The sequence below is a fragment of the Heterodontus francisci genome, chromosome 34 (assembly GCF_036365525.1).
Source record: "Heterodontus francisci isolate sHetFra1 chromosome 34, sHetFra1.hap1, whole genome shotgun sequence".
Lineage (NCBI taxonomy): Eukaryota > Metazoa > Chordata > Chondrichthyes > Heterodontiformes > Heterodontidae > Heterodontus > Heterodontus francisci.
The window spans coordinates 41,548,447-41,572,375 of NC_090404.1; the positions used below are offsets into that span (position 1 = coordinate 41,548,447).

General features: G+C 43.6%; 1 protein-coding gene across 1 annotated transcript in view; it reads left to right on the top strand.

The window, feature by feature from the left end:
* Nucleotides 1–2,408: 2,408 nt before the first annotated feature.
* LOC137348850 (zinc finger protein 271-like) overlaps nt 2,409–23,929 on the top strand; it is a 74,998-nt gene continuing 53,477 nt past the window's right edge. The window contains exon 1 of the mRNA XM_068014087.1: nt 2,409–3,691. Within this exon, the coding sequence (XP_067870188.1) occupies nt 2,409–3,691 (1,283 nt within the window). The remainder of the gene's footprint in view (nt 3,692–23,929) is intronic.

The window sequence follows — 23,929 nt, forward strand, 5'->3', positions numbered from 1 at the left end:
TCTCCCTCTCCCGCTCTCTCTCCCTCTCCCGCTCTCTCTCCCTCTCCCTCTCCCGCTCCCTCTCCCTCTCCCGCTCCCTCCCTCCCCCGCTCTCTCTCTCTCGCTCCATGTCTGCCGGCCTCTGTCTCTCTGCTCCGCTCCCAGGGCCCGGTCACCCTGGCACCCTGCTCCCAGGGCCCGGTCACCCCGGCAGCCTGCTCCCAGGGCCTGGTTACCACTGCACCTTGCTGCTGGGCCTGCACCTCCTCAGATGGTGATGAAGAGCCTGAGGCCCAGGCCGAGTCTGTACGCAGGCAGAGCCAGTGCTTGGCCTGGGTCCTGAGCTCACGTCCAGGAAGGCTGCACTGGATATGGAGTTTGGGCAGGAAGCGCCAGCAGAGAAGCAGCTCAGCCCGCGCACCGCCATCTCACTAAAGGAGCCAAAATATCAGGGACGGAAGCTTGTCTGTCATCTTGGTAAAGGAGGACATGTGCAGTGACGTGTCTCCGCCATGTTGGTAAAGGAGCTGTCACCGTTGTCAGGTGCGATGGATACCATTGACAGGCTGGATTCTGGCCCATGGGCTGGATGTTCTGGAGTGTCGAACTAGGAGGCGTAGAGTAAAAGTTAGAGCCAGACCTTTCAGGAGTGAAGTTGGGAAACATTTCTACACACAAAAGGTGGTAGAAATTTGAAACTCTCTTCCACAAACAGCAGTTGATGCGAGATCAATGTTAATGTTAAATCTGACATTGATAGATCTTTGTTAACCAAAGGTATTAATGGAAATGGGACAAAGTCGGGTATATAGAGTTAGATCACAGATCAACCATGATCTCATTTCCTGGTGGAACAGGCTCGAGGGGCTAAATGGCCAACTCCGAGAATCATAGAAATTTACAGCACAGAAGGAGGCCATTCAACCCTTTGTGCTTGTGCTGGCCCTTTGAAAGAGCAGTTGTGCTTAGTCCCACACACCCACTTGGTGTTTGTAAGCCTGTAAGTTCCTCATTCTCAAATACCTGTCAACTCCCTTTTAAAATGACTGATAGAATCAGGTTCAACCACCTTTTTCAGGTGGAGCGTTCCAGATCCTGACAACTGTCTGTTGTTACAGAAACTGCTGAACTCAATGTTGAGTCCGGAAGGTTGTCAAGTCCTGTTCCTCGAGCTCCCATTGAGCTTCATTGGAACAGGGCAGGAGGCTGAGGACAGAGAGGTCAGAATGGGAGTGGGACGGAGAATTAAAATGGGAAGTGACTGGAAACTCAGGAACACGCTTGCAGACTGAATGGAGATGTTTCTCAAAGTGATCACCCTATCTGTGTTTGGTCTTCCCAATGTAGAACAGATCTCATTGTGAGCAGTGAATATAATATACAAAATTGCCAAAAGTACAAGTAAATCACTGTTTGGTTTCATCCCACAAAACCCTGAGAATAGCCCAAAGGGAGCTACTTTATTTAAAGAGTAAAAGTTACAAAGTAAAGCAAATCAGTTGCTGGAATATTAAACTCCACCCCAGCTATAAAGAATATTAACACAGCAGATATAAACCCCACTGTCAGAATGAATATGGTTCAGTCCTGGATGTGATTAACAGCAGCAATAATTACAGAATGCAACAGCTACAGTCACTTGTGAACTCACTGGTGTCTCAGCATTTTGGATATCGATTAAATTCCTTCCCACAGTCGGAGCAGGTGAACGGTCTCTCGTTATAATATTAGAATATAATACTATCTTTAATATCATCTAATAAGATATTCTTTCTTACAGTTCAGTGGGATGTAAACAGTAACCCCAGCACCTTCAGGAGAGATGGTGCGAAAGCCCCTGCGTGCAGAGTGAGCATAAAATCAATGTGTGTAAATCCTCTCCTAATACCCTGTAAAAGGAGGTAATAAAAGTCATCACTGTCAGTACAGGATAGAAATTCAGAACAGACAATTCGAGATCCTATGGAACATTTTATTCCTCTCTTGTTTCCCCAAAGCTGTAAATCGCAGTCCCACACACTCTCCCTCCTCCCTGTGCTGAAATACAAACCCATGACACCATCTGCACCATTTCTTTCCTCCTCTGCCAGTTTTCTCCCTCCCTGTACTGTGGCTGGGTTCAGTTCTCCAGCCCCTGTGTGCAGAGTGAGAATAAAATTAATGAGTCAATGATTTTCTCTCCTGGTCACTGGGACCCTGAAGCCCCGCCCACTCTCTGTTCTGGTCCCACAAATTACCAGATTCATTCAGCTCAATTTCACAACTTGTCTTTGTGTTTTTGTGGGTTCTCTCTCACTCCCTTTTTCCTGTTGTAACTTCATGTTACAGGGTATTAGAAAGGGAGGATTTGCGGAAGGAAACTCAAACATCACCTCAAGATGTGACAGTCACTCGATTCATCAGGATCTGAATATCATCGGCCTTTGATCATGGAAGCAAAAAGTGTGGAGAAACCGTACATGTGTTCTGTGTGTGGACGGGGCTTCAGCCGATCAGCTGGCCTGTCGATACACAAGTGTAGTCAGACTGGGGAGAAGCTGTGGAAATGTGGGGACCGTGAGAAAGAATTAAATTACACGTCTGAGCTGGAAACTCATCGACACAGTCAAACTGAGGAGAGGCCATTCATCTGCACTGAGTGTGGGAAGGGATTCACTCAGTCATCCTCCCTACTCGCACACCAGCGAGTTCATACTGGGGAGAGGCCATTCACCTGCACTGAGTGTGGGAAGGGATTCACTCAGTTCTCAAACCTGCTGACACACCAGCGAATCCACACTGAGGAGAGGCCGTTCACCTGCACTGAGTGTGGGAAGGGATTCATTCATTCATCTGCCCTACTAAAACACCAGCGAGTTCACACTGGGGAGCGGCCGTTCACCTGCTCTGAGTGTGGGAAGAGATTCTCTCTGTCATGGAACCTGCTGGCACATCAACGGATTCACACTGGGGAGAGGCCATTCACCTGCTCTGATTGTGGGGAGGGTTTCACTTATTCATCCACCCTGCTGATGCATCAGCGAGTTCACACTGGGGAGCGGCCGTTCACCTGCTCTGAGTGTGGGAAGGGATTTACTCAGTCATCAAAGCTGCTGACACACCAGCGAGTTCACACTGGAGAGAGGCCGTTCACCTGCACAGAATGTGGGAAGGGATTCACTCAGTTATCAAACCTGCTGACACACCAGCGAATTCACACTGGGGAGAGGCCGTTCACCTGTACTGAGTGTGGGAAGGGATTCATTCATTCATCCGCCCTACTCACACACCAGCGAGTTCATAATGGGGAGAGGCCGTTCACCTGCACTGAGTGTGGGAAGGGATTCATTCATTCATCCGCCCTACTGACGCACCAGCGAGTTCACACTGGGGAGAGGCCATTCACCTGCTCTGATTGTGGGAAGAGATTCTCTCTGTCATGGAACCTGCTGGCACATCAACGAATTCACACTGGGGAGAGGCCATTCACCTGCTCTGATTGTGGGGAGGGTTTCACTCATTCATCCACCCTGCTGATACACCAGCGAGTTCACACTGGGGAGAGGCCATTCACCTGCTCTGAGTGTGGGAAGGGATTCACTACTTCATCCAAGCTGGTGAAACACCAGCGAGTTCACACTGGGGAGAGGCCATTCACCTGCTCTGAGTGTGGGAAGGGATTTGCTAATTCATCCGCTCGGCTGAGGCACCAGCGAGTTCACACTGGGGAGCGGCCATTCACCTGCTCCGTGTGTCGGAAGAGATTTACTCAGTCATCCCACCTGGTGACACACCAGTTCAGTCACACTGGGGAGAGGTCATTCATCTGCTCCGTGTGTAGGAAGGGATTCACTCAGCCATCCTATCTGCTGAGACACCAGCGAGTTCACAGATAATTACAGGGGTTGGATTCTGCTGTTGCTGCTGTTAATCATATCCAGACTGAACCATGTTCATTCTGACAGTTGGGGTTTATTTCTGATGTCACTTGCTCCTCTTGGACTGAGCGTCTGCCCCACAGCATCTCTCATTCATGTGTGAATAGACCATCATGTCTTCAAACCTCATTTTCAATTTAAATCCACTCAGTAAATGTACTGAACAAAAGATGAACAATAAACAGATCTCAGGCCAATCCTGTAACTCTATATTGACAGGAGAAAGTCTGTTCTTTAGCTCAAGAATGAGGCTGTTTAAGCTCTGTGTGTTTCTAAGCACTCGTAGACTGGAGCTGTTGGACAGACAGGCTGTTCACAACTGTTAACGTGTCAGATAGTGAAGGAATTACTCTTCAAGTAAACTCACCAATTTATAAGCTCAGACTCCGGTCCCTGCTGTAATTAATACTCAGCATCCATTAGTGTTGATTTACAGTCAATCACTGAATCGTCTGGTTAATCTTTGTTACTTGTTTTGTGAAATACTCTCCCTATTAGTGCTGAACTGCTGGATAACTCTGATTACATTTAAATGTGTTTATCCATGTTTATAAAGTGTCTGTGTGTCCAGATTTAACTAAGTTGTGATTTGTAACCAATAAATGATGTTTCGGGTATGACTTGTCATCTGGTATCTTGGTGATTTGTCGAGAAAGATTTAATTCACTCACTCAGCAGCTCGAGAGGAACCAGACTGAGGTTTAATGAACATAAGAAATAGGAGCTGGAGGAGGCCATTCGGCCCTTCGAGCCTGCTCTGCCATTCACCCAGATCATGGCTGATCATCTACCTCAACTCCACCTTCCCACACTATCCCATATCCCTTAATTACCGTAATACCCAAAAATCTGTCAATCTCTGTCTTAAATATACTCAATGACTGAGCATCCACTGCTCCCTGGGGAAGACAATTCCAAAGATTCACAACCCTTTCAGTGAAGAAATTTCTCCTCATTTCAGTCCTAAATGGCTGATCCCTTATCCTGAGACTGTCTCGATTCCCCAGCCAGGTGAAACATTTTCTCAGTATCGACCCGGTCAAGTCCCTTAACAATTGATGTTTCAGTCAGATCACATCTCCTTCTTCTAAACCTCAGGGAATATAGGCCTAGTCTACTCAACCTCTCCTCATTGGAGGAGATGGAGCAGAGTGGGGGTGCTGTACAATAGTGGTTCTGTTATTGAACTAGTAATCCAGAGGCCTGGACTAATGATGCTGAGACATGAATTCAAATCCCACCACTGCAATTAAAAAGCGAGGATCAATATTGGTGACCATGAAACTACGGATTGTCCGAAAAACCCACCTGGTTCACTAATTTCCTCCAGTGCATCTTGTAGATGGTACACACTGCTGCCACTGTGTGTCAGTGGTGGAGGGAGTGAATGTTTGTAGATTGGATGCCAATCAAGTGGGTTGCTTTGTGGGCGGCACAGTGGCGCAGTGGTTAGCACTGCAGCCTCACAGCTCCAGGGACCCGGGTTCGATTCTGGGTACTGTGAGAATAAGAAATATTGAAATGTTGTTTCTACAGCTTGTGGAAAGTTACCAAGAAGTCATTTGTGCACAACATAATGAAATCACTGAAAAAGAGAACTGATAAGGATATGTCAGTGGAGACCTTAAGACAGTACATCACTGACAAAGAGAATTGATAAGGGTATGTAAGTGGAGACCTTGGGACAGTACATCACTTAAAAATTGTGCTTTGGCAGATAACAGAGAAACAGCAAGAGTTAGAACAACGGATGTAGTGAATAAGAAACTGCCCCACTAAGATAAAGGCTGACAGCTGCAAGTTAAAACACATAATGGAGAGCCAAATAAGGTCAAACAAAAACAAGAGTTAGGGGCTAGAAGGTTAGAGTAGGGGGAGAAGTAAACAGAGGAGGAGACTGTAGCAACCATAGGATAGGTTAGTGTCATAATACGTTATAACCAATAATGTAAAATAAAGGCGTGGACAAATGGATTTGTATTGTATAAACATGAACTGAATATGTTGATCGGTGTGCCTGCTTGTAGGACACCCGATCTTGCAAGACCGTTAAATAAACTTACTTCTTCAGAGTTTGACTTGGTGTAAATTATTATCAAGTGGGCTACGTTTCTCACAATTGGGGGCTCGTCCGGGATCTCTTCATCATTGCCGGGACCGCGGCCGACGACAGACGAGAAGACGTGTCCCGTTAATTTAAAAACGGTCTCGTTTCTCTCGTTGGTAGCGGACCCGAGTAATCGACTGAAAATGATCCTAGGGAAGTCACTCTGAACGAGTATTTAGTGCGGCAGGTACACACGTGAAGTCAGGCAACTCCGTGCACGGACCAAGGTAAGAAAAACGACTTTTAAGTATTATCTTGGTGACTTATGGTTAACTGTAGGATAAGACCTTCTAAGTACCAAATGTCCTTGAGGAGTGAATTTTACAGTCCTGCAGTATAAGACCCTTCAGCTAGGAGGTGAGTACTGTATGGTATAAGACCCTTCAGTTAGGAGGTGAATACCGTAAGGTATAAGACCCTTCAGCTAGGAGGTGAATACCGTGGGGTACAAGACCCTTCAGTTAGGAGGTGAATACTGTGGGGCAGTATAAGACCCTTCAGCTAGGAGGTGAGTACTGTATGGTATAAGACCCTTCAGTTAGGAGGTGAATACCGTAAGGTATAAGACCCTTCAGCTAGGAGGTGAATACCGTAGGGTACAAGACCCTTCAGTTAGGAGGTGAATACTGTGGAGCAGTATAAGACCCTTCAGCTAGGAGGTGAATACCGTAAGGTATAAGACCCTTCAGTTAGGAGGTGAATACTGGTTAACTGTAGGATAAGACCTTCTAAGTACTGCAGTATAAGACCCTTCAACTAGGAGGTGAGTACCGTAGGGTACAAAACCCTTCAGTTAGGAGGTGAATACTGTGGGGCAGTATAAGACCCTTCAGCTAGGAGGTGAGTACCGTAGGGTATAAGACCCTTCAGTTAGGAGGTGAATACCGTAAGGTATAAGACCCTTCAGCTAGGAGGTGAATACCGTAAGGTACAAGACCCTTCAGTTAGGAGGTGAATACCGTAAGGTATAAGACCCTTCAGCTAGGAGGTGAATACCGTAAGGTACAAGACCCTTCAGTTAGGAGGTGAATACTGTGGGGCAGTATAAGACCCTTCAGCTAGGAGGTGAGTACCGTAGGGTATAAGACCCTTCAGTTAGGAGGTGAATACCGTAAGGTATAAGACCCTTCAGCTAGGAGGTGAATACCGTAAGGTACAAGACCCTTCAGTTAGGAGGTGAATACTGTGGGGCAGTATAAGACCCTTCAGCTAGGAGGTGAGTACTGTATGGTATAAGACCCTTCAGTTAGGAGGTGAATACCGTAAGGTATAAGACCCTTCAGCTCGGAGGTGAATACCGTAGGGTACAAGACCCTTCAGTTAGGAGGTGAATACTGCCGGGTATAAGACCCTTCAGTTAACCATGGGAAATAAATCGTCTAAAAAGGAAGACGATGGGAGACAAGGAAAGTCTGCCGGCAACATCCCTCCAGAAAGTCCATTGGGACGGATGTTGGAGTATTGGGATTTAGAGTCAAAAACCAAGGAGAAAAAGACCCAAATATGACAGCAAGAAGGACCACCCCTAAACCCGACGATAACGACGACGATAGAGACAGAGAGTCTCCTAAGACAATGATGCCCTTGAGAGAGGTACCAATAGGAAATAATGAAATTGGATTTGTTAGTGCACCATTAACGTCAGGAGAGGTAAGAGTGTTTAAAAAGGAAATGAAAGTCCTCGTAGAAGACCCCTGAAAATTTGGGAAAGAGAAAACCCTCCCGGGGTAGGGGGAAACGAACCAGCTGAACAAAAATACCCTAATCAAGACCCGCAGTGGCAGAACAATAATATCGGCCATAGGGGCCAGATGAAAGACCTTAGAAATCTGATAGTAAAAGGCATTGTTGTAAACAGGTAGTTGAAGCCCCTGCAAAACGTATGCCTTTGCAGAGTTACCGCAGGCCCCTCTTATGGCACAAGCAGGCGACGTATTGAGTGCGACCCCTCTGGGTGTTGAAGGCTGTTTCTAGACAAATAGAGACCATTAAAGGCACCTAGGTGGGATCAAGAGAATGATTTTTACACAGGTTTTGAAGAATCAAAAGGGGGACTGTGAGAACAGAATTTAGATTTTAGAATTTTTAAGAACAGAATTACATGGGAACATTTAAGATGAAACAATTAATCAGTCATGTATTGCTAACAAGCTAGCTGACTTCATAACTTCAGGGCTGCAGAGGCAACTTGGCCTTGCAGCTGGTACAGCGAGAGAGAGAGAGAGAGAGAGACATTGTACTTCAACAGCACTCTTCTTATCACCCAGACATGACAATCCTAGGGAAAAGTTAGAATGAAAAACATACCGACCAGGCTAATACACGCCCCCTTGTTAGAGGGTGGCTCAGCCTACCCTGAAACAATTAATCAGTCATGTACTGCTAACAAGCTAGCTTCAGTGCTGTAGGGAGGGACAGCTTATCAGAAATGACTTCATAACTTCAGGGCTGCAGAGGCAACTTGGCCTTGCAGCTGGTACAGCGAGAGAGAGAGAGAGAGAGAGAGAGAGACATTATACTTCAACAGCACTCTTCTTATCACCCAGACATGACAAAGTTAGAATGAAAAACATACCGACCAGGCTAATACACGCCCCCTTGTTCGAGGGTGGCTCAGCCTACCCTTCTGATTCAGCAGTTGCTGAGTTTTTTATATTTGCTTTTATATTATACTGTTTAAATGTTATTTGAGTAAATGGATCCACATAATCCTAGTGAATATATATATAATCATATATAAGTTGATCAGTAGAGAGAGAAGGTTATCATAGAATGATAAAAGGGGGGAATGTGGAAGTGAGCAGAAAGGCATGGCACTATGCTTAATGGGAAATATAGCCAAGTTAAGAATAGTAGCTTTGCTGAGCTTTGATTTTAAGTGGCAGAAACCACAATGAAATAGCTAAAAGGGATGGCCAGAGTGTGTGCAAGCTGTGGCAGCCACAGCACTTCAGACCAAGGAAGTCATTTTACCTCGAAGCTATTACAAGAAATAGTTAGGGGATTGGGAATCCAATGGGACTTCCATACCCCTTGGCACCCTCCCTCTTCAGGGCGGGTGGAAAGAATGAATCAGACCTTAAAGAAACACCTGTCCAAACTGATACTTGAAACAAGGTTACCCTGGACAAAATGTTTACCTATAGCGATACTCAGAATTCGGACAGCCCCTAGAAAAGATGTGGGACTGTCCCCCTATGAAATGCTATTCGGAGTACCCTATATGGGAACCAGGGGCGAGATGCCAACCTTAGAAACTAAAGATTCGTTTCTAAAGAACTATATACTGGCGTTGTCTTCCTCATTGTCATTCCTCAGGAAGCAAGGCCTGTTAGTACAGACCCCACCTCTCGAATTTGCAGTGCACAAGATCCAACCAGGAGATTGGGTTCTGGTGAAATCATGGAAAGAGACTAAACTACAACCGAACTGGGAAAGACCATACCAGACTCTCCTAACCACTGAAACAGCCATAAGAACGGCAGAAAGAGGTTGGACCCACTACACAAGAATCAAGGGGCCGGTACAAACCCCGGCCGAGGAAGGAACTTGGACAACCGAATTAACAGAAGAACCATTGAAACTAAAGCTAAAAAGACTATGAGTAACGAACTTTTTTTTTTAATATAACGGTGCGAGCGCGGAAATACTGTCTGTAATATTGTGTGCCTTCTCTCTTTCTTTTCAAAAGTAGCCAGGAAATAAAATGGGTTGGATGTTTTTGTATTACCCACTTCCAATTAGACAACAAGGTGTTTGGAGTAACAGTTAGAGAAGGGAAAAAGAAAGGTGAATTAAAATGTTGTTTTCAGATAACAATAGATAAGATTGGTAAACCATCTAACAAACTAAAAGGGACCTCTCATAACGATCCTAACATAGTAAAAATAATAGAGGTAAAGGACCTGAGAAAGACAATTGAGATAGAAACCGGTTACGGGGACACAAATGCCTGGGTAGAATGGATAAAATTACCTGTAAAAAGTTTGAACAAAAACAATTGCTATGCTTGTGCATCTGGTAGACCGATAGCTCAAGTAGTACCTTTCCCGCTGGGGTGGGAGCGTGACCGAAAGGGCATGGAATGCATGTTAGCCCTATATCAGGATAAGACGGCTTGGGGTATTCAAACTTGCATATCCTTGTCAATAATGTTCCCTCCCCTAGAGAAAGAAGATTCAAGGACTCCCCCTTCATTTTTAGCCACCGGTGTGAATCACACATCATGCGTACGTCGACACGGTGCGGAGCTAACCAGAAATATGGGAGAGTTGAAGTCATGCATAGAGACTGAGGACGTAACTGGAAGAGTCAGGGGAGGGAACTACTCATCACTGAATGTTCCCAGAGCGGATTTATGGTGGTATTGCGGAGGAAAAATCCTGAGACAGACCCTACCCTCCCAGTGGAAGGGGACGTGCGCAATTGTTCAATTGGCAATACCATTCACCTTGGCATTTGAGAAACAAAAGATAATAACGAGGGAAAGGGGTAAAAGGGAAGCGATAGCGAACTCTTTTGACGACCAGGTATACATGGATTTCATAGGGGTCCCAAGAGGGGTACCTGATGAATTCAAGGCCCGAAACCAAATAACCGCCGGTTTCGAGTCTTTGTTTTGGTGGGTCACGATTAACAAAAATGTAGATTGGATAAATTATATTTATTACAACCAACAAAGATTTATAAATTATACTAGAGATGCGGTAAAAGGTATAGCTGAACAATTAGATGCCACTAGTAGAATGGCTTGGGAAAATCGACTGGCTCTAGATATGATCTTAGCAGAAAAAGGAGGCGTGTGTATAATGTTAGGAGGGAAATGTTGCACATTTATCCCAAATAACACAGCACCCGATGGTTCAATCACCCGAGCACTGCAAGGGTTAACAACTTTAGCAGAGGAGATGGCTGAAAATTCAGGAGCAGACACTTCCCTGACGGGGTGGCTTGAATCCTGGTTTGGAAAATGGAAAGGCATGATAATCTCGGTTTTTACCTCCCTGATCATGGTTGTCAGAATACTAATAGCCATCGGGTGTTGTATTATTCCTTGTGTAAGAGGGCTGACAGCGATTGATTGAGACAGCTTTGACGAAGCAGATGTCAATACAAAGAGGCCAGGAAGAAAGTATATACCTGTTAGGTAATGACAAAGTGGATAGTATCAACGGAGATACAGACATTGAAAAGGCGGCTGAAATAATGCTCAGAGGATTTGAGAGGACATATGAGAACCCTCCGCAGTATGTAGAAAACAACAAGGATTAAGTAAAAGAAAAGGGGGAATTGTGAGAATAAGAAATACTGAAATGTTGTTTCTACAGCTTGTGGAAAGTTACCAAGAAGTCATTTGTGCACAACATAATGAAATCACTGAAAAAGAGAACTGATAAGGATATGTCAGTGGAGACCTTAAGACAGTACATCACTGACAAAGAGAACTGATAAGGGTATGTGGAGACCTTAAGACAGTACATCATTGACAAAGAGAATTGATAAGGGTATGTAAGTGGAGACCTTGGGACAGTACATCACTTAAAAATTGTGCTTAGGCAGATAACAGAGAAACAGCAAGAGTTAGAACAACGAATGTAGTGAATAAGAAACTGCCCCACTAAGATAAAGGCTGACAGCTGCAAGTTAAAACACATAATGGAGAGCCAAATAAGGTAAAACAAAAACAAGAGTTAGGGGCTAGAAAGTTAGAGTAGGGGGAGAAGTAAACAGAGGAGGAGACTGTAGCAACCATAGGATAGGTTAGTGTCATAATACGTTATAACCAATAATGTAAAATAAAGGCGTGGACAAATGGATTTGTATTGTATAAACATGAACTGAATATGTTGATCGGTGTGCCTGCTTGTAGGACACCCGATCTTGCAAGACCGTTAAATAAACTTACTTCTTCAGAGTTTGACTTGGTGTAAATTATTATCAAGTGGGCTACGTTTCTCACACAACTGACACACATCAAATCCTGTTAGTTTCATGTGGCATCTCCTTCTGCTTCTATCACTGCTTTTCCTCCAGCTCCCTCTGCTCCTCCAGCTTGCAGGTGAATGAGCTGCTTGATGCAAACAGACCAAATTTGTGAAAGCCAGCTTGACCTGGAAAGCAGGGAGTGGGAATGAAAGATGCAGGACATTGAGAAACGATGGGTTTCACAGATAACAGGATAAATAAGCACCAGGATCTCATCTTCCTGCTTCTTCCAGATACTGAACGCATGAATATACAAGAGTTGTTCCCATTCGCAATTAGACACTGTCACCCTCTTCCAATCTTTTACAAGTTGCTAAGCTTTGAAACTGCATATTTCTGACAGGTTTTCAATGTGAAGAAAGTGGAGCTACAAGAAAGTAATGTTGTTCAGCAGATGTAGTGCAAGAAGATACCGAATAGGCCAATGATAACAGTGAATGTTTGATGAGTTGAGCTGCAGTAAAGGGTTGGCACCATTTAAAATGTCATTCAGCAGGTTCCAGATCTGGTGATAGAAATGACAAGAAAACTTCTCACTGAATTTCCTCATTGTCATGAGATCAAAAGGAAAGGGCACAAGGCAAGAAAGTATATTTGGCTGTAATGGGTTGTGAGATGGCAGAATGAAGGCAGCATTAGTGGTGTTGAGAAACATACAATTATAGAAAGGTACAACACAGAAGGAGGCCATTCAGCCCAGCGTGCTTTTTGACAGAGCAGTTGTGTTTGGTTGCTCAGGAGTGATATTTGTGCCAGTTTGTATAGCAAGCAGAAAAAGCTATCCCATTACCAGCAACATTTTGCCTTGCACTATCATCCCTTTAGTCAGTATATCACTCCATGTTGCAACTTTTCCACAGCCCTTAACTTACTTTCTTTCACTCACCAACTGTATCTGTAATTGTTCTTGTCAAGTTACATCACTGATTCTCCAGTTCTGATCAACAATCACCAACCGAGAGCTTTAAGAGCGTTCTTCACTCCGCATTTTCTGTTTTCATGCAACAAGTAATTGAAAGTTGCCACAGCAGCAAGAAGTTCTGATTTACCTAATCAAGAATGGATACCAGAGGATGGTATTAAGAGGATTGAATCTAAACCACTAGACGACCAGGGAAGCTCTGCAATGCTCCTCAGGTTAGCTGCTTTTCCTATTTCACTGTCAGCAGGAAACATCTATGATTTGAAGAAGATTTGAGTTCTGCCACTGTCATTTTACACAAAGAAATCTGGTTCAACTTATTGAAACCAAACAGTATTCCCACTCATTCGCTGAAGGTGCTATTTTTCCTCTAAATTTTGCAAGGATGTTTAGGAAAACACTTTTTTCTGGTTGTTTTCAGTGTTTATTTCTCACCCGATTTTACATTTGTCATCTAACAAAACTACAATATGTAATTAATACATTTCAATGTTTAAAATTGGAAAAATGAGCTTTGCATCAATTGGTTTGATAGATTATAGCAGATGCAGATTTGATTGGTAAACAAGTCTGTGATCTCACCAGGCAGGTAACTCAAGAGAACAGATGTAAAGTTTGCTGTGAACAGGCCTTGAACTTTCACAGGGAAAGCCCCATTAAATTTCAAATCCAATGCCTTAACCACTCGGCCATCATAGCTTAAAAAACTGTCTGCTCTGTAATTAAATTATCCATACAAAGCATTAGAGAACTGCCCTTTTTTGTATGTTCGTTCATGAGATGTGGCGTCGCTGGCTAGGCCAGCATTTATTGCCCATCCCTGAACATCTTCTGGGAATCATTGTCTGTGAGCCTTGAGTTGTGTTGTATCTCCCAGTTGATGTGATAATGAACATGATGGAGTCAGTGAATTTTAGAGCACAGAAGGAAGCCTGTCGACCCACCGAGCCTGTGCTGGCTCTCTGAAAGAGAAGCGCTGACCCCGTAACTGCTGCCTTCCGTGTTGTTTTGGTCGCTGTGAGGTGACTATGGAGTGACCTGCCCATGGCGCATTCCTGGACAGAATGTATGGAGGTTGTGAGTTGCTCAAGCATCAAAACACCCCCCTCAGCCTTCCTAGTGGGGTCCAAAGGAGGGCAGAGCTCAACGTTTGGCAACAGTTTGGCTGCAGGAACTGCTGGAAACATGACCAAGGTGACACATGACCGCGTTCGGGGTTCCTCTCATGATTTTCTGTGAGGGTTTACTCTCCTGGCCTGAGTCTCTCCTGAGACAACCACAGGGCAGTGGGGTTGTTCGCTCGTATTCCTCAGCAGGGGCCCGAAAGAACAGTCAGTTTAATCCCATAATCCATCTTTTCTCCATCACCCTTGAAATTTGTCCTCTTCAAGAATGTTGCTGTGCAATCTGATTGCAACATTCAGACGGTACATTCCAGATCTCAACAACCCTCAGTCTGGAGAAATTTCCCTCAATATTCTTCTACTTCTGGGTCAAAATCCTGGAACTCCCTTCCTAACAGCACTGTTGGTGTACCTGGCCCACATGGACTGCAGCGGTTCAAGAAGGCAGCTCCCCACCACCTTCTCAAGGGCAATTAGGGATGGGCAATAAATGCTGGCCTGCCCAGCGACGCCCACATCCCATGAATGAATTTTTAAAAAAAGCTTCTTTTGGGAACGATTTTAATTTTCGGACTCGTTTGCTGCAGGTGCGCAAATGCACCATCATCGTCCAAAACGCTGTTGTCTGCGACGTCACAGGCAGCTGTATAAAGATGGCGCTGCTTAACTGGACACGAAAAGTGAATTAAACCCAACATCACCTCCACAATAGCGCAATCGCCGCATCAGTTACCGCATGCAGGTCCCTCCTCCCTCCCTTCCTCCCTCCGCGATCGCCGCGTCGATTCCTCGCTTCTCCCTTCCGGTTTGCTCCGCCGCTCGAATTGGACCGTTCAATGGCGCGGTTTCTACCCAAGATTCTCCGCGGTTCCGAAGAAGGGTCACTGACCCGAAACGTTAACTCTGCTTCTCTTTCCACAGATGCTGCCAGAACATGAAGCTCTGTTAAACTAATTATCAGCTGTCAGGTAAGTCTCATGAAATTGTATTCTGAGTACAGTGCAAGTTTATCATTACACATGCAAAATTGTACAAAATTACCATGACTCAACTAGTTTGCTTGAATAACAGTGGTATAATTACATGATTCATTGTCAAAAAAATCAGTATTTTTTAGTCTTCGGCCACTAATTTTCAGACCTTTTGATCTTTTGCCACTCTCACCCCGGTATTTGTTACTTGTTTTGTGAAATACGATTCCTATCCAGCTCAACTGCTGGATAACTGATTACATTTATATGTATTTATACATGTCAATAAAGTGTCTGTGTGCTCAGATTTAACTAAGTTGTGATTTGTAATTAATGAATGATGTTTTGGCCATGACTTGTAGTCTGCTATCTTGGTGATTTGTCAAAAAAGTGTAGCTTTCCTGCCACTTTCAGGATTCCATTTAATCCAACAAGGGTGACTTATCCCTGACCACAACCACCCTCTATGGGTGCAGGTATATGTTGGTATGAAGTGTAGATGATTTATTAAGTAATTTATATTTAGTGTAATGAAGTAATACTTAACAACAACAATAGTCACAGTCTGAACCTCAGATCCTTGGCGTTTGCCCTCCGAGTGACTGTGGCACAGTCTCTCTTTCTCTTGCTGTGTTATGTTGACTGAAGGTTTTCTTCTTTCTCCCTCTGGATTTTTTACATGTTGCTTCTCATGTTCAATAGCTGTTCTTTTATCCCCTTTTTGGCCATCAGACCACCTTTCTAGTTTGCCCGATGGTTGGTCCAGGTCCTGTAATGTCAGTTCCTACCCTACTCTAATTGAGGCTTAATTGATAAAGCATTTTGCCAGTAATTGAGATAAAAACCTATGAAGAGTTCTATTCATTATGGTTGTTATCTCCTTGGACAGTATGAATTTGTACAGCTCCTGCCCCACTGAACTCATTTCTTCCTATCTAGACTCTATCTTTTCTCCGCTGATCCAGTCTCTTCCCACCTACATCCGTGACTCTTCTGACGCCCTACTTCATTTTGACAATTTCCAGTTTCCTGGTCCCAACCGCCTCCTCTTCACGATGAACGTCCAATCGCTCTACACCTCCATCCCCCACCAGGATGGTTTGAGGGCTCTCCACTTCTTCCTGGAACAGAGGCCCAACCAGTCCCCATCCACCACCACCCTCCTCCGCCTGGCTGAACTTGTTCTCACATTGAACAACTTCTCCTTCAACTCCACGCACTTCCTTCAAGTAAAAGGTGTCGCTATGGGTACCCGCATGGGTCCTAGTTATGCCTGTCTTTTTGTGGGATATGTCGAGCATTCTTTGTTCCAGTCCTACTCAGGCCCCCTCCCCCAACTCTTTTTCTGGTACATTGATGACTGTATCGGTGCCGTTTCCTGCTCCCGCCCCGAACTAGAAAACTTTATCAACTTTGCTTCCAATTTCCACCCTTCTCTCACCTTTACATGGTCCATCTCTGACACTTCCCTTCCCTTCCTCGACTTCTCTGTCTCCATCTCTGGGGATAGGTTGTCTACCAATATCCATTATAAGCCCACTGACTCCCACAGCTACCTCGACTACACTTCTTCACACCCTACCTCCTGTAAGGACTCCATTCCATTCTCCCAGTTTCTCCGTCTCCGACGCATCTGCTCTGATGATGCTACCTTCCATGACGGTGCTTCTGATATGACCTCCTTTTTCCTCAATACCTGCCCATTTACCTCCTCTCTCCTTACTATCCCAGGCCCCAAACACTCCTTCCAGGTGAAGCAGCGATTTATTTGTACTTCTTTCAATGTAGTATACTGTATTTGCTGCTCACAGTGTGGTCTCCTCTACATTGGGGAGACCAAGGGCAGACAGGGTGAACGCTTTGCGGAACATCTCCGCTCAGTCCGCAAGCAGGACCCCGAGCTTCCGTTTACTTGCCATTTCAACACTGCTCTCATGCTCACATCTCTGTCCTGGGATTGCTGCAGTGTTCCAGTGAACATCAACGCAAGCTCGAGGAACAGCATCTCATCTACCGATTAGGCACACTACAGCCTACCGGACTGAACATTGAGTTCAATAATTTCAGAGCATGACAGCCCCCCATTTTACTTTCATTTTTAGTTATTTTTTCTTCCTTTTTTTTTACATTCTTTTTTACTTTTTTTAGAATTTTTTTTTGCATTTATTTCATTTCATCTTAGTTTGTTCAGTTTGCTTACCCACTGTTTTTTTTCAGGTTTGCACTTGCTGCTGTTCAATAGTCAGTGTATTAACACCTAATCTGTCCTAATGCTTTGTCTTTCAACACACGATTAACATATTGTTTGCCTTTGCTCCGTGACCTTTTGGTCAGCTATGTGGCCTGGTCCAATCTAGACCTCCTTTGTTATCTCTTGCCCCACCCCCACCTCACTTGCTTATAACCTGTGACTTTTCTAATATTTGTCAGTTCCGAAGAAGGGTCACTGACCCGAAACGTTAACTCTGCTTCTCTTTTCACAGATGCTGCCAGACCTGCTGAGTGGTTCCAGCATTTCTTGTTTTTATTTTTGAATTTGTACAGAAATTGATTCTTTTTAGCAAAGTTAATGAATGTGATCAGGGTCACAAAACGTGTTCTGCTGAATTTGTGTCACAGTGACTTACGAAGTCCTACTGCTACTGAATTTCTTACAAGCTTAAGACTTAGTTTTTAAAGTTAATACTTTTAAATTAAAGCCCATTCGTTCCAGCATGATTCTTAATTCATTAATTACAAACCAACCAAGGTCCATTGCTTTGTAATCATTGTTTCTTGATGGGTTACTGCTTAATACATTCATTTGATTAATGCAGCTGCTGATACAAGACACAAAAATAACTTTTTTACTCATGTGTTAGTATTACAATGGCTTACTTAACCTTGTTAGTTGTTACAGAGGATACAGTGTGAAAATGGTCAAGTTAAGCTAAAGTCTAGCTACCCAACCTACTTACAACTCCCAAGTGTGAGGGTGAAATATATGACAACATATTTACCCCTCACTACTCTTCATTGACTATTACTTTCTTTTAGACACAAGAGCTGGGTTCCAGCTCAATTCAGTGTGCTTCAGCTGTCTTGAGGTAAGATTTTTCAAGTAACAGAGGACGACTATTATTCCAATTGTGACCATCGTTTGTATCAACATGAACAGAAGAGAAATAGTTCTGAGTCAGGGATGTTGACTTGTATTCACAACTGTTTCCCACCTATGTCTATTTCCCCCAGATTTCCAATTCCTTCCTCTCTTTGTTCATGTTCTTGTCACATCATAAACCAGTGCTTTTGGGATGTTACAATATTTTAATTATGGATTATAAATCGAAGGATAGAGGGGGTATGGGGTGTCTCCACTGAATCATTGTCTTCAATACTTCCTCATGCATTCCAAAGTCAACTCTGATTTCAGTGATGTTATGAGTAGGTACAGGGAACATGATAGCATTCCCTATCTGGGTGATCTTAGTGGGTTTGAAACAATACACCAAGCAGTGAATTATCTTACAATATCCCCACCTCAAGGGCAATTCTTGTATACTTTGAACTTACATATTTACTCATTTCCAAGACATTTTGTGCAGTGATTATGTTTAATTGTGATCTTGTCTGGCACACCAGGTGCTTCAAGTAGCAAGTGTGGATCAGTAAGTACATTAGTGCCAATAACTGGGTTATAATCAATACATGTGAAATTATTCTAATCCAGAGGGGAATTTCCATGTTTAACCCTGTTTCCCACCAATGTGATAAATCCCCTACCCCTGGAATATCTTTAGCTATAGTTTTATTTCCTTGCTGTAGTGTGTAATAACGGTGTTGGGAGGTGTTCACTTGACTTATTAATGTTGTTAAGGTTATTGGTAGTTCAGGGATGTGGTACCCAAATTTAGTGACATAAACCTCTGGGTTTATGTTCAAGCCATCTTTTACTAGTAAGACCTGTTGGTCAGGCATCTCAATGGCGAGGTGAGTTTTCCCCCTATCACTGTGGTTTTGGCTGGTGTAATACAGTCGGTCCCAGGTTTGAACATTTAAGTCCCCGTGATGGTAATAGTCTTCGAAGGTGATAAAACAAGACTTCCCTTCTCGTACATAGGCCGTTCTAGTTCTCACATCTGATGAACCTGTAACTTCCACAGTACAGTTCAGCCCCTTCCCATTCCAATTAAAAACACATGTGTCTCTTTAATGATCATATAAATTATATGGGCAAATGAGGATATCCATGCTTGTTCTGTATCCCTGTAGGTTTCGTTCTATCCAAGTTAGTTCTTCCAACTGGATCAACCATTGAAGTGATGTCAGGAATCGATTAATGACACTTTCCCTCATAACCCCTATGTTTTCTGTTCTAAACAGAGGATTAGGCATGGTTCCATTCATAAGACTGGGGATGTGTACTACTTGTCCCAATAGCTTCTGGTTCCCCACCTTGTGACATTTGTGCTTCACCAGGTGAACCTCAATCAGACTCCTAATTTTACAGAATTCTGCATCGTCCTGATAACAGGATCATCCTGATAAATGTCTATTTGTTACCCAAGTGGGAAGATGTCCTTCATTGATATCTGGGGTGCCAGTTGTAGCTTTCCTGGATTCAGGGTTCAATTTAATCCAACAAGGGTGACTTGTTCGTGACTACAACAAATCACTATGGGTACAGGTATATATTGGTTATAAGTGTTGTCGATTTATTCAGCAGTTTACATTCAGTGCAAAGAAGTAATACTTAACAAAGACAATAATCACAGGCTGATACTCAGAACCTCGGCGGTAGCCCTCCGAGTGACTGTGGTCCGGTCTCTCTTTCTCTTGCTGGGTTCTGTTCTCTGAAGATTCTCTTCTTTCTTCCTCTGGGTTTCTAGTTCTGCTTCTCATGTTCAATAGCTATTCTTTTATACCCTTTTTTGCCTTTGAGCCTCTGTCGCAGCTGACACACGCCTGGACTATCTCACTCATTCTGTTCCATCATCATTTTTCAAATCTTTAAAATGAAATTTATGCTTAGTTTTCTGGTATCTCTTTGTTCCATTTTCTTGCAACTTTGTTATTTCCTATCTAGAAATTCATACAGTTGTTACATGAGGTACAGCAATGTCTTTTACTCGAGTGATAACAGATCTTCGAAGCTTTAAATCTTCTGTTTTTATTGTAACTTAATTAATATTCTGTCTTTCACTATCTGTTAGTTTCAAACATATCAGGACATTCTTTTCACATTTAATTCAAGGTTTCTTTTTCGCTGCTCTGCCAGTTTTCTTTTAACATAACCTTGGTTCAGCATCAGGCTTTGCTTCTCAGCCTCAGACCATGTTTAACTGAGCGTACACATATTATGGTTACTATAACAATATTTGAAAGCATTATTACTTATAATCACTTGTAATTAAGCTTAAACTTTGCAAGACACTACACCAAACAGTGAACTCAGTTACAATATTGCTGTGGGTCTGGAATCACATATGCACCACATTAAATAAGGACAGCATTATTTCAATCCATAAGGAATATTGGTGAATCAGATGGACTTTTACAACAATCACTGATAGTTTTATAACATCATTACTAAGACTAGCTTTCAAGTGCAGAATTTTTAAAAATTCATTGAAATTAAATTCCACCAGCTGCCATGGTGTGGTTTGTACCCATACCAACAGGACAGCATCCAATGACATTACCACTATGTCACCATTGCCCCAGTATGCTAGATTGCGATATGCAGGAGAATGTCTGTTCTCTAACACCTCGAGGGGACAGAATAAAGAATGATCCCAACTGTAAGAAACCCTCGAGTCATTTGAAAATATCGTTAAAATGCTGACAGGTTCAAACTGCCAGTCTTCATTATATTGAAGTCAATGGAAAATGGGAGAGTGGTTATGTTGGAACAAAACACTAGTTAGACCACAGCTCACCTCCTTCAGCCCCACAACCTCTATGTTGTTGGATTACACCCTGAGATAGACAATGTAAACGGATTCCCCTCACCCACCAACACAGCAACTTCTAAACAAAACACAAACACGTATGTAAGACATGATCTTCTTTTCTGAAGCCGTGTTGAGTATCTCTAATGACTCCTTCTCTTCCCCAGTGATCAGAAACAGCATCTCTTAGGATCCCTGCAAACATCTTCCCTGTGATCGAGCTCACACTGATGGGTCTGTAGTTCCCTGGCTCTGATTTGGAAAATGGGAACTACGTTAGCAACCTTCCAATCTCAGGGAACAATCCCTGACTCTACTGAGCTGTTGAATATACAGACAAGGGGCTCACAGATCACCCGTCCCATCTCTTTAAACACCCTTGGGTAGATATCGTCTGGACCTGGAACACCATCAGGTTTGAGATTTTCTATTTTATCCAGGATGACAATCCCTTTCTAATTTAATATTTATGATGTTATTGTCAGCAGCACATCCCACAGCTGGAATCTGAGCATCATCCACAGGAGTGCAGACTGATGTGAAATAGTCATTTAACAGTTCTGTCATAGCCTGGTAATCTGTTTCAATCTGTCCTGAACTGTCTCTCAGTGTCTCGAAACAATCTGTATCCATCTTCTCACTCCTGATGTAGCTGGAAAAGCTTTTGCCACTATTACCATCATTGTGCACCATATTCTTTTCCAAAGATCTCTCAGTTTCTCTAATGGCTGATTCCATCTCGCTCAATTTCATTTTATTATGATTTAGAGATACAGCACTGAAACAGGCCCTTCGGCCCACCGAGTCTGTGCCGAGCAACAACCACCCATTTATACTAACCCTACAGCAATCCCATATTCCCTACCACCTACCTCCACTAGGGGAAATTTACAACAGACAACCTACCGATCACCTGCACGTTTCTGGCAGTGGGAGGAAACCGGTGCACCCAGAGAAAACCCACACGGTCACAGGCTGTACCCAGAATCGAACCCGGGTCCCTGGAGCTGTGAGGCTGCGGTGCTAACTACTGTACCACTGTGCCGTGATCTCACTGCAGGTGATGTTTGTCCGTATTCTTCTGGGAACTGAATTCAACTTGTTCCAAACTGCGTTAAATTTAAGACAGTTGAGGGAGTCAGGCATCATTTACCCATAGACCAACATTGGCAGGTAAAACCCCAGATGGTTCCTTAGTAAGGATTCCTCTGGTTTCTCACCATGTATCTGTCAGGATACTGAAACCCAGCTTTCTCACACCACAGTCCACTCCTGGAGGCTCCACTCCCTCAGCCTACAACCTTCAGCAGGGTCAGTGGTGGAGTTTCACTGTGGGAGTGATCCCAGGGTAACTGACGTGATAGCACTCCTGTGGATGTTCTGTGTATTTTTAGTTATCCTGGTGTCTAACACTCACACATCAATAAAACATGTAATTCCTGGAAACACGCTGCAGGTCCTTCTTTCTCTGGAGATTAAATATCTGTTGTATAATTGTACCAGAAGTGACTTCCTGCTTCTGCTATTTTAATGCAGACTTAAATTTGTTTCATTTCAAAAGGTTTATTTTAAATGAGTTAACACCTGTGTTAAAATTGGAGACTCAGGACTTGTCACACAAACACATTAAATCTCCACAGAGTAATGCAATATTAATTTTCAGACTGGAAACTTATACCTGCCGTTTCACTTTCAGTCAGGAACAGGTCCCAGTTTTACACCAATCTCTGATTTGACAGCACATTTCCAGCATTCCGAAGAAGGGTCACTGATCCGAAACGTTAACTCTGCTTCTCTTTCCACAGATGCTGCCAGACCTGCTGAGTGATTCCATCATTTCTTGTTTTTGTTCCAGCATTCACTGTGGTTCTTCCTGACTCGAAACACAGTTGTAAAGGAGCCTTCTGTTCCGTGCCCAGGAGTTCTGAACATGGAAGAGAGCGGCTGGGACACATTTCTTACAGGCTCAGGATTAACCCACACGGGGACTTTGCTGTCAGTGAAGAGACATGAGAAAGACCAAAGTGCCGTGATCCTGAAGGACTGTGTTCAGGCTGAAGTTCTGTTCCTGCTGTACGATCCTCCCCCAGATTGTCCTTTCTGAACTCCAGCCAGGTGATGCTAAACACTCAGGTGGGAAAGACAACAAATCGACAACAATGTGTTTAAACAAAAGCTGATTTATTTGACCTTTATTTTCTGCAGGACTATCCTGTGAATCGAGGTCTTTGTTTTGGAAGATGGAAATGAGACGAATTTCCAAACACAATTCATTCGAATTGCACGTTGAGTGGTTGCATTGTTGAATTGGTAATCCAGGGTTTCTGGATAGATCGACTTTGCCAAAAACATTTGAAAATAGAAATAAGAGTAAAATTCTGTGCATGTTGGAAATCTGAAATCAAAACAGTAACTGCTGGAAATACTCAGCATCTGCTGAGAGAGGAACAGAGTTCTGATGAAAGGTGACAGACCAGAAACATTAATATTAACATCCAGGCCTTGCATGGGGGGCTGTTAGTTCACTTGGCGAGCGTGTGCTGCTAATACTATGAAGGTCATGGATTCAATCCCTATACAGACCAATCCTTCGACCAGCAGTGATTTATGTGCTTCCTTTGGGTACATGGTGTTGTTATGGCACTGATAATCCACAGCCCATAGCTCACACCCATGGCCTATGAGCTCAAATCCAACTGCAGCAGCAGTGGATACGTTCCAGTTATCATGAACTCATGCAAATCTGGCCCTTTTCAACTCTGCTCAGTGAAGGCGGCTCAAAACTGTCATCCATTCCTGAAACAACCTCTCTGGTTCACTGATACTATTTCAAGAAGGAAATCTGCCACTCTGGCCTCTATGTGACTCCAGACCCACAGCAAGGTGGTTCACTTTTAACTGTCCTCTGAAATGACCGAGCAAACCACTGACTTTTCAAGGGCAATTAGGGATGGACAATAAATGCTGGCTTCATTTGGAAATTGCTTTGGATGT